The sequence below is a fragment of the Myotis davidii genome, unplaced genomic scaffold (genome assembly GCF_000327345.1).
Source record: "Myotis davidii unplaced genomic scaffold, ASM32734v1 scaffold425, whole genome shotgun sequence".
Lineage (NCBI taxonomy): Eukaryota > Metazoa > Chordata > Mammalia > Chiroptera > Vespertilionidae > Myotis > Myotis davidii.
Window position 1 is genome coordinate 797,744 of NW_006296413.1, and position 10,618 is coordinate 808,361.

Consider the following 10,618-nt stretch of genomic DNA (forward strand, 5'->3'; position numbering starts at 1 on the left):
CTGGACGCTCCCACGCCCTCTGGCCGACATGGCCAGGCCACCTCTCCTGACCAGAGTGCCCGCTTCTGAGCCTACAGAAAAGGTGATGGAAATCGGCTCGCTTTCCTGACCTAGAGGCAGGTGAGGTCTCAGGGAACTGGTCTCAAATGGTTCATTCCTCTCTGTTCCCCCTCCAGGCGGCACCAGATGTGCCCAGGGCCTCGGGTGCTGTTCCCACCTATCAGGGTGCCAGGGGGATTACAGAAGGTGCTCCCCAGCACCTCTGTTCACGGCCGCCATGGGGGGGTGGGGGTGGGGAGACGCCAGGACTGCCCTGCAAAGGCCGCCTCTGCTGCCTGCACCACCCTATCCCAGCAACCATTCTGATTAACTCCAAGAGAAAAGATAAAAAATTCCCTGCGTCATGGGTTTGTGCAAAAACAAGGGAAAAAAACAGAAACCCAGAAAAAAGATTTAAAAAAATGTTGTCCTATCAGAAGGTGGTCTTCAAGGTTTGCTGCAAACATAGGAGCCACCCGACCTGGTGGGGGTGGGCTGCCTGCCCGGGAGAGGTGCCCGTGGGTCGGGCGCCGGGGCCGCTACAGGGCGCCCCCGTGGTTTTCGGGGCCCTCCGGGCCGGCGGCCTGGGGGCTGTGGTTGCTGCAGGGCTCGCCCTTCTTCGGGGCCCGCTCCATCCACGTGTCCAGCAGCTGCTGCTTGCCCTGCTCCTCCCGCATGAACAGCTCGACCATCAGCACCTTCTCCTTGTGGATCTGCTGGCTGATGTCCTTGGGGATGTCCGGGATGACCCAGTCCACGAAGTCGCTCATGAACATGACCAGGTTCTGGAAGGACAGTCAGCGCGTGGGGGTGGAGAGGAGGACCCCGGAAAATGCTCCCCTCCTCTCCCCACCCGGCAGTACCACCCCCGTCACGCCCCTGCCAGTGGTCTTGGGCTCCCCCTTGTAGCTCCTGGGCCTCGGTTTCCTGGAAGGTGTAACTGAGGCAGGAAACCTGCCAGCAGCTCCTCCCGACATGTTTGCCAGCCTTCTTTTGAAAATTTTACAGTTACTGATTTTTAGCGAGAGGGAGAAAAAGAAACACCAGTTTGTTACTCCACTTGCCCATCACTCATTGGTTGAATTCCTGTATGTGCCCTGACCTGGGGATCGAATCCACAACCTGGGGGTAGTGGGTGACGCTCTAACCGACCGAGCGACCGGCCAGGGCAGCCGGCCTGCTTGAGAATCTGAGCTCCGTAAATAGGAAACGCCTCTGGAGGAATTGGAATTCCTTGGCTGGGAGGCTTCAGATATGATCCGCTGGGTCACGCATCACCAAATAAGACAAGTGTCAAGGCTTTAAAGCAATTCATAACATGAACACAGCCCACAAAAGGACGGAACTTCGACGGATGCCTCCGTGGGCACGCCCGCAGTTCCGTGGCTCGGAACCCTGCCGCCCGGACCCTGCCTGACACAGACTCTCAAACTCCGGGATGCGGGGCCCGGGCGTACCTGGAAGACGATGACGAAGGCCAGCCGTGCGGCCAGGACGGCCCAGAAGTCCTTGGAGATGTCGTACTTGTGTTCTGACCATGGGGGCTCCCGGTAGTCTTTGTACCTGCAAACGCCGGCAGGAATCGGGGGCTGCGCGAGGACCCTGGGGTTCTGCCCAGCACCACGTGGCCCCTGAGGCCACAGCCTTGGCAGGGACAGCCCGCCGCCCAGGGGACAGGAAGTCTCTCCATGTTGGAGGGATGGCCAAGAGCCACTGTGGGCTGGCAAGGTCCAAGGGGCTTTGCGGAAAGCTGAGGACCCCAGTTAAGTGTCCCTGGAGGCCCAGCTGTGGGCCCCCAAAGGAAGCACTGGGACCATTGGTGAAACCCTTTCTCCAAAAGAAGTCCCACCAGAAACCCCGGGAGGTCAAACCAAGTGAGCGGGGCTTCCCTGGCTGAAGTGGGTGGGGGTCCCTAAGCCTGGCTCCCCTAACCTCGACCCATGCCTGCTGTCCACAACACTCAGGCTGGGTCTGCTGAAACCCAGCCTGAAGACCACCTGCCCAGTCTTTGCAGCGGAAACTACTGGAAAGAATGACGTTTTCTCAGCGTGGCCTGTGGAGGGGGTTAAACATACAAGTGGCGTGGCCGGGGCCTGCCTGGCAACTGCCCCAGGGGGCCCAGGGCCCAGGGGCACTCCTCTCTCTTCCAGCCACAGCCTCTTGGCTGTGACCTCCTTATCTCTGACTAATATAGTCCACCCCTCCTTCCCAGTTATCAAGTTTAGACTTTGCCTAATGACTTCCTACTTGGAGAGACCAGCTCCTCACACCCCTCCCCCGAACCTGCCTCTGTCCCTCCTTCTGCCCACCGCTCTGCCAAGTGGGAGTGATGGGCACCTCCTGAGCTTTGGTTCTCTCCATCCCCTTCCTCTTTCACGCAGGCCCAGAAATGCCCAGGGTGAGGACCCGCGGTTCTGTCTCCACCTAGGCCCATCCATCTGCTCCCTGAAATCCGGGGGTGCTTGGGTTTAATGGGCTGACACCCATTGGAAATGCCCTCAGAAAAAATACCCGCAGTTTCCAGACTAGGGGGCCACAGGTGTGCTCCGTGCTGGTCACTGAAAAGCTGAGGTCCAGTGGGGGAGACTGGGAGGGGCGGCACCTGGCTCTGTGGGCACAGTAGCCCTGGCCTGGACCCCAACCCAGTCACTGCCCTGCTGTGTGTCCCTGCACAATCGCCTGGCCTCTCTGGGCCTCTGCCTGGCATTCCCTCACTTATTCACATCGTGTGCCTTTACTGAACAGCTACCATGTGCCAGGCCCCAGTCCAGGGAGCAGACGCAGCAGGGAACACAACCGACAGGGCTCCTCACCCACAGAGCGTTATCTCTGGCATGAGCTGGATGGGAGGGCTAAGCTGCCAACCCTGGAGATAGGATTGGGCTGGGAAGCCACAGTCTGGTGCCAGCTGCTGAGCGACACAGAAGTTGCACAACCTGAACTCCGATGGGAACAGGCAGCCCGTGTTCTCCCAGCATCAGAAGCCACACACGTGTCCTCCTTCCTGTGCTCAAGGCCTGCGGCATCGGGAGACTGGGAAATGTGTTTGGGTCACCTGGCAAAACTCCTAGGCATCCCTCAAAGCCCACTTACAGATCTGTCCAGATGCCACCACCTGCACTGACCGCTATCAGAGATGATCTTATTTTTTCCCTTGCGTGGCTCTCCTTAGCCACCTGCTAGCTCCCCTGGGGAGAATAACAATATTGATGTCCTCTCTGGGGATGGCTGTGAGCTTTACATGAGACAAGGCCTGTTTTAGTACAGGGACAAATGGTAGCCACCAGCATCACAGCTCTCAGCTCTGCTCTGCCGCCTCTCACACCCACCGCCCCAGGCTGGGCTCGGTGCTGCTCCTCCCACAGCCAGCTCCTCCGGGAAGTGGGTTGTCATGGGCGCGGCCAGTGGAGGCGTGGAGCTCACAGCACCTGCAGCCCATGATCATGGCCAAAGGATGGGGTGGACCTGGCCGAAAGCGAATTCTGGGGAGTGCAGTGGTCTGGCCCACGGTCTTCCACATCCACGGGGGTAAAAGCAACAAGCTACTTAAAATAATGGGCCTTCACCCTGCTCCCTGGCCTCCCCCGACGTGAGCAGGACACCTGAACTAATGCATGGGCTGGGGAGCTGCCTCCTTAACCAATGCCTGTGACCTGCTTCCTGATCCTAAGACCCAAGGCTGACCCTATGACATCAGCACTGACACTCCCGAGGGGATTTCTAATGAAATGGCCTCAGACCTCCTTGCCTTCTTTCTTCAGAATCATCCCTCCTTTAAAATTCAATTTAGACAAACAGGTCAAGCCCGAGCGTGTTCTTGCATGAACATTCAGACAACACAAAGGTCCTGGTGCTCCTGACGAGCCGGAGGCTGGGGCTTGGGCTCTGCCCGCCCAGCACCTGGGGGCACCTGCCTGCGGTATGTGCCCACCTATGTGTATGTTGAAATATGGGCCCCTCCCTGACACAGAGCACGCAGGGCACCGTGTCGCTGCTCACTGATCACTCGCCAGCCGGGAGTGTCTGCTGCTGCAGCGCCATCAGCAGCACCTGCAGAGTCCACGAGACTCGGGCCTGGGACTGCTGACTACTGGGCAGGAGACATTCTCGCCACTGGGACTGCTGGGCCGAAGGGTACAAAGCAGGAGCTGCTGGGGGACCTCCCTGCTGCCAGAAAACCACGCCCGCACGGACGAGACAAAGGTGGGAGGCAGCACCCGAGTGGCCCTGATGGCACACGGTAGCACCTGGATCCAGCCATGCCTGAAGCTACTCTGGACTTCCTAGTTAAAAGAACGAAGGGATCTTTTATGTCTCGCAGTACGACTGAGCTGTCCCGTGACTTGCCCCTGAAAGAATCCTGGCTTGAACCGGGTTCTCCCAGAAAGCGGGCTCTTCACTGGGAGGGGCGGGGAGGGTACCTGCAGACGTGCACCTCGTAGCCCAGGTCCAGGGGGTCGTTGGGGGCCGTGCCGTCCTGGAAGTCGCTGACGTTGAAGGAGGAGAGGGTATGGTTGACGAAGCCGTGCATGGTCCCGTTCTTGCTGTACATGTACAGGTACACCAGGCGGGGGATGAAGTCGGACGTGAAGGAGATCACGAAGGCCTGGGCGGAACAGCAGGGTGAGCACAGGACCCGTGGCCCTGGGCCTGCTTGTGGGACACTCTGCCCATGAGTTAGTGATGTGAGCAAAGGCCCAGTGAACACATGAAGGGTTGGGGTCATTCCTGTCAGCCCCTCCGGCAGCCCAAGGAGCTGGGAACTCATCACCCCTGGGTGGGAAGGCATGGGATGAATGCTGGCAGCCTCTACCAGCTGTGCGGCCTTGGGCTCGTCACCTAACCTCTCTGTGCCTCCATTTTCCTTCTGGTTACACAGGACTAACAACACACACTGTACAATCCTTGTGCCTCATTTTTTTTCATATATTTCTTAAGATTTTATAAATTGATTTTTAGAGAGAGAAGAGGGAGAGTGAGTTTAGAGAAACATCGATGTGAGAGTGAAACATCGATCTGCCGCCTCCTGCACAACCCCTACCAGGGATGAAGCCTGCAACCCAGGCATGTGGTCTGACTGGGAATTGAACCTGCAACTTTTCAGTGTCCGGGACGATGCTCAAGCAACTGAGCCACACCGGCCAGGCACTTAAAAAAAAAAAAAAGAGCAGAAAAATTGCCAATGAGGAATCTCTTTCTCAATGACTCTCTGTCTCTGTCTCTCTCTTGTTTATTCTCAGGACTCTGGGGAGAGTGGACTCAGGGGTCAAGGTGGGCATGGTGGAGAATTTTGCTCAAGGTCGCAGGAAAAGGTTCAGGAGGATCTGTGATTCCTGCCTAAAGCTCCCCACAACGTCTCAACACGACCCAGGGACACTTCTAAAGAGGAGACGCTGCTGCCAGCCTGCGGCCTCACCCAGGTTGAAAGCAGAGGGTGCCCAGCTCCCTGGCAGGGGCGACGGGCTGCCAGCCAGCTCAGCCAGGGCCTCCCTGTGCCCGGCCGCTGTCACTTACGTTGATGATGACGGCAAGTTTCCCGATGCCTCTGAGAATGTTGTACCAGATTCCTGGGGAGGCAGAAGGACAGTGTTAGCCCCTGCGGCGGGTCTCAGGGACCTGGCTGCTGGCCCAGACAGGCACCTGCTGACCCCAGAGCCTGGGCTCCTGCAGGTCTACCAGCTGCTTGTAAGCAAATCCTAACTTCTCAACGAGTGCTTCCCACCAGCTGGTCCCTCCGTCATCCTGAACTAGCTCCCGTGAGCCTGTTTACCCACTGATTGGCTTGGACACCACCATCTTTTCTAGAACAACAAAGATTCAAGTTGGGTATAGCTCTTGCCCATAAGAGCCCACAGCACGCTAACTTGAGGCCAAGCTCAGAGGGCTGGTGACTAGAACTGTTACGGCAGCTCTTTCCTTCTGTCCTTATATTTAGGGACAAGCCAGAGGTAGTGCGGAGTCCTGGCTGCTGAGGCTGGGTCCCGTCCTGGGTGCAATGACCATTTCCCGTGCACCTGAGCGCAGGTGAGGAGGATCTGGCTGCCCTGGAGGAGCAGGTGTTCCGCCACGGCCTCCCTGGCAGCCGGGCCCAGGAAGGAAGTGCCTTACCTGGGGGCCCTGCCTGTTAGGGCCTCGATGCTGCGACTCCTGGGAAGGAGCCCAGTACCTCCTAGCCCAGTGACCCCAACCCAGTCCTGTTGGGCCAGGAACCCTGTCGCTGAACCAAATCTGATTCCGGGGACAACAGCACTTCTCGGAAAGGGCAGGGGAGGACCACGGCCCAGCCTGGCCTGTTAGTGCGACTGGCACTAGGGAAGAATGTGGAGGGTGGGGTTTCTCTACTCAGGGCGGAGGCTGCTTTGGGGCAGGAGAGCAGTGAGCACCTGGGCGCCCCCTCGGCCCCGATTTGGGGGTGCATGTTGGTGGTCTGCAAAGACATGATTCCAGGTCTGTGTGGCCCAGAAGCTAGAAACCACAGGCTTGGAGGCAGCTCCCGAGGCCAGCTCTCTTACTACCCGCTGGCCTGTGAGGATCCTGTGACAGCGCCCCCTGCTGCTGGCCCTGCCTCTGGTCAGCAGTCCTGCGGCCGTGGGAGGGCCGACCGAATCCAGACACCAGTTGGTGTGGTTCCCTTTGGTCTTCCCTGAGAGCAGGAACTCGGCCCATCACGTGCTCCGTGGCCGTGTCAGCATCCTGTGTGTGCCCGTCTCCCGTTCATGCGGCCCACCTGTGGAGCCTGGGTTTGCGACCTCAGAGCTGGGGTGCTGGGGTGCTGGGGCTCAGGTAGCCTGGGGAAGGTTGTCATCTCTGGGTCAGGGGCTCCCTCGGGAGGCAGCTGAGCTCAGCACGAGGAAACGGGTCCATGGCCGGGCTGGTGGCAGCGGGGAACGGGTGGGCCAGCAGAGCTTTCCCGAAGTTGGGAGCGAACCCTGTCTTGCAGGTGCCACAGCGACTTCACGTGGCAGCCAGTGGTCCTCGGAGTGACCCCCACACCAGAATCATGGGGTCCCGCTTAACAAGTGCAAAACCAGGGCCAGACCAGCCTGTCTCGTGTCTTGACTCTCCCCAGGTGCGTGGCCAAGCTCCATGGTGAGGACGGCCGCCCTGCGGATCCCCAGGCGCCAGGGACCACGCTCATGGGAAAAACCTCTGGGCTTCCTTTATGGGGGTGGGGTGGGGGGGCTGCCTTCTCCCAGGTGCTGAGCCCCATTTCCAGGAACATGACAGGGCTGTGCAGTCACCCGTGACCACATGCGGCGCCCGGAGCTGAATGCCGGCAGGAGTTTGTTCCCAGAGGCTCCGCAGAAGGAGGCTGAGAGCCGGAAGCGGGTTAATCTGGTGTCAGAGGTCAGGGCTGGGAAGCTGGAGCCGGTTCCCACACACAGGCTGGGTCCCCTGCAGCGCCCTCCCTCTCCGTGCCCAGGCAGCGCGATGGAGGCACCGGGCCTTTGTGGCAGAGCTTCCCGCAGCCACCCCGCCCGTGGGTGCAGGTCACAGGGGCCACTGGGGCTCTCCGTCCCCTTGGGGCCCTGCACGGATCACAGGAGGAATACAAAAGCCTCTTCAGGAAAAGGTTACTGCGAAGCAGCCCATAAATAAACCTGTGAAAGGAGGCAGATTACGCCTCCAACCAACCATACAGGAACCAGGAAGTGAGCGGTGATCTGCAAGAACCAGAAAAAAACAGAGCCAACCTCCCCCAGGCCCCGGAGACCTGCTCCAAGCCTTGCTCACGGTGGGAACAACGGCCACAGTGGAGCACAGAGGCCGGAGGCTGCCCAGGCTCCTCCCACCCTGGTGGGTTGGCAACTTTCGGGATGTGGCTGCAGGGGGCAGCCAGGCTTTGCCAAGCAAAGGGCGCCAAAGCAAACACCGGACCGGGGCCTGCGGGCACCTGAGAAACATAAGGAAGAATGACAGGAGGTCACGCTCTTTACTGCCACTGGGCACGGGGTCCAACTTTCCCAAGGACTGTCCAGGGTGTGGCGAGCAGGACACAGCCTCCTATGATGGCTGGAGGCCGAGTCCCACATTCCCCTGGATTTGATGAGATTAGGTCCTGGGACAGGCTCCTCCTGCCCACCCAGGGAGCGCCCCGCTCCCCCGTGCCCCACACCGCTCTGGGACGCTGGGATTGACTTATGGACCAGCTGGGCCAACAGGTGCGCAGGGCAGGCTGGCCATAAAGCAGGAAGCATCACAGACCAGAAGGGACTCAGAGAGCCAGCCAGTTCAAGGGCCTTAACAGCTGTTTAAAATTGCACACAAGCCCGGCCGGTGTGGCTCATTGGTTGAGCGTCAACCTACGAACCGGGAGGTCACTGTTTGATTCCTACATGCCCTGGATTGCGGGCTCGATTCCCAGTAGGGTGTGTGCAGGAGGCAGCCGATCAATGATTCTCTCTCATCATTGATGTTTCTATCTCTCCTCCCTCTCCCTTCCTCTCTGAACTCAATAAAAATAAATTAAAAAAAAATTCGACATGGAATCCTACCGGGAAGTTGGGTAGGGAGGGCGTCTGTTCTGAGTCCTTGCTGGTGGTCTGTGATGGGGGCAAGCTAACGTGTCAGAACGCAGGGGGATGGCTGCTCTACTCGAGTCCTGGCTCTGACGTCTCTCTCTGCGGAAAGCCCAAGCGTCCAGGCTGCTCTCAAAGCCGGGCCCGCAGGTCTCGCCACAGATCCCGCAGCTCCAATGTGGGGTTGCATGGGAACCAGACAAAATCACCGATAGGCAACCATGTCGGAGCCATGAAGATGGCAACTTCATACAGTTCAACCTAAGAGACCACACTTGCGATGAGGTCCACGGCATCTCAGAGGTGGATGGGGGCCGGGGGTGGGGGGAGGTCTGGCTACCATGGGCAGGTCCATCGGCCAGCAGAGGCCAAGGCACGGCCAAGGACAGGGATGGGATGGCCCAAGAGGACAGAGGAGCTCCTGGCACAGCTGATGGAGCCCCCATATTTAGCAATGTCATGTCTCGGCTGTGAAATGATAAAGTGATCCCCCAGGAAGGAAGGCCCTGGGGTGTCCTGACACATCGCAATCCAGTCCTTCATCAGGGGGAGGGGGCGTTTCCCCTCCTTTTCTTTCTTTCTTGTGAACATCAAATGATTAAATGATACCCTACGCAGGAAGGCTCTTGTTAAGCAGCTAATGTGAGCTTCCCCATTGGCCTAGCTCTGTGCTCTGGGGGTGCACACAGTGTCCCTCGTGGGGAGGGGAAGTTGAGGATTGAAGGGAAGTGTGGCCGGAGGACCTGGGCGGTGGGTGGTGAGACGTGTCCGGACTAACTCTCGTGGCCAATACATCTCAGGAGTTAGGAGGCCGGCGGGTGGGGGACGGGGGAGCCTTGGGGTTGTACATTACCCCGCCCCGAGACCCTGAGTCTCCATCCAGGCAAGGCACAGTGAGCAGCCTGTGGGGACCCCCTGCCTGGCCCCATTTTGCTGGCTCTGACTCTCGCTTGGGCAGAGCGGGTTCCCTCCCCCAAACCAGCATGTGCTCGCTCACAACCCGCCGGTGGGTCACTCACCGATGTCTTTGGCCCTGACGGCCACTGGCCTGCGCAGCTCGGTGACGAACTTTTTGGCATCCAGGCGGATCTCGATGATGTTATTCAGCAGCGCGAACAGCGGGGCGAGGGGGAAGGATGCCACGAACAGGGTGACGAAGCCAAACTGGATGACTGCAGAGAGAGGGAGCCATCAGCCTCCCACACGGGAGGGGGTGCCCACCGCCCAGGAGCCCCGGGAGCTGACCACTGGGGTTCTGGCTGGTGCCCTGCCTCCAGAGGAAGGTGACCGGGGAGTGTGACTCTTGAACAATGGGCCCAGATGGCCCATAAGTACTCATTTATCACATGTTTAATCTTGAAAAAGAATACAAAATTATCTTGAATGTAAGCTATAATAAGTAAAAAGAGAAAATCAATAATGGGAAAAAGGCCCCACGAGTATCAGGGCCTAGCCTCGGCCATCGTGCCTGGGCTAGAAGGGCTCGCATGGGCCCTTACGCTCCCATTGGCCAGAGGTTCCTGCACTTGGGGGGGTCTGCCAGGGTCTTCAAAAGCCCTTAACATCCCCTTCCATAGGGCCTCGGGGAGCCGGGCAGGGACCAGTGTGCAGGCTGATGTCCCCCTGCCTCAGGCCCCTCCCTCTCCCTCCTCATCCTCATCACGGACAGGCTGCCTCTGTGGTTTCTTTGCTGGGGACACTGCAGCCAGCACAGGGCCGGCGCCCCGTAAGGGACAGGAAAAGGTTGCTTAGCGGAAGCGAGTGGGGCTGCTGGTTCGGGAATTGCACAACAGGACCCGGCCAAGGCGCTTGGTGCCAGGCGGTGAACCAGGAGCTGACAGGCTGTCACGGTGTGCCTGGGCAGCTGAGTGTGGCCACTGTCCGCACCGTGGGTGGGGGCTCCATGTGGCCTCTGGGCCGTATGCTGGTCCGGTCTAAAGGCTCTGGGGGTGATGGGGCCCTTGGATAAGCTCAGTGTGGGGCCAGGGGCTGCTGAGGCTGAGGCTGTGGGTTCCCCCACTCGTCTTGCACTGCTGGGCCAGGAGGGCAGCTGGAGCCTC

General features: G+C 59.2%; 1 protein-coding gene across 1 annotated transcript in view; it reads right to left on the bottom strand.

Annotated features, from left to right (window-relative positions):
- Window positions 1–6: 6 nt before the first annotated feature.
- Window positions 7–10,618, bottom strand: part of ANO1 (anoctamin 1, calcium activated chloride channel) — a 145,867-nt gene continuing 135,255 nt past the window's right edge. The window contains exons 25-29 of the mRNA XM_015568944.1: window positions 9,578–9,730; window positions 5,554–5,606; window positions 4,461–4,645; window positions 1,497–1,602; window positions 7–824 (exon numbers count right to left, since the gene is read on the bottom strand). Of these exons, the coding sequence (XP_015424430.1) occupies window positions 579–824; window positions 1,497–1,602; window positions 4,461–4,645; window positions 5,554–5,606; window positions 9,578–9,730 (743 nt within the window). The 3' untranslated portion in view covers window positions 7–578. The remainder of the gene's footprint in view (window positions 825–1,496; window positions 1,603–4,460; window positions 4,646–5,553; window positions 5,607–9,577; window positions 9,731–10,618) is intronic.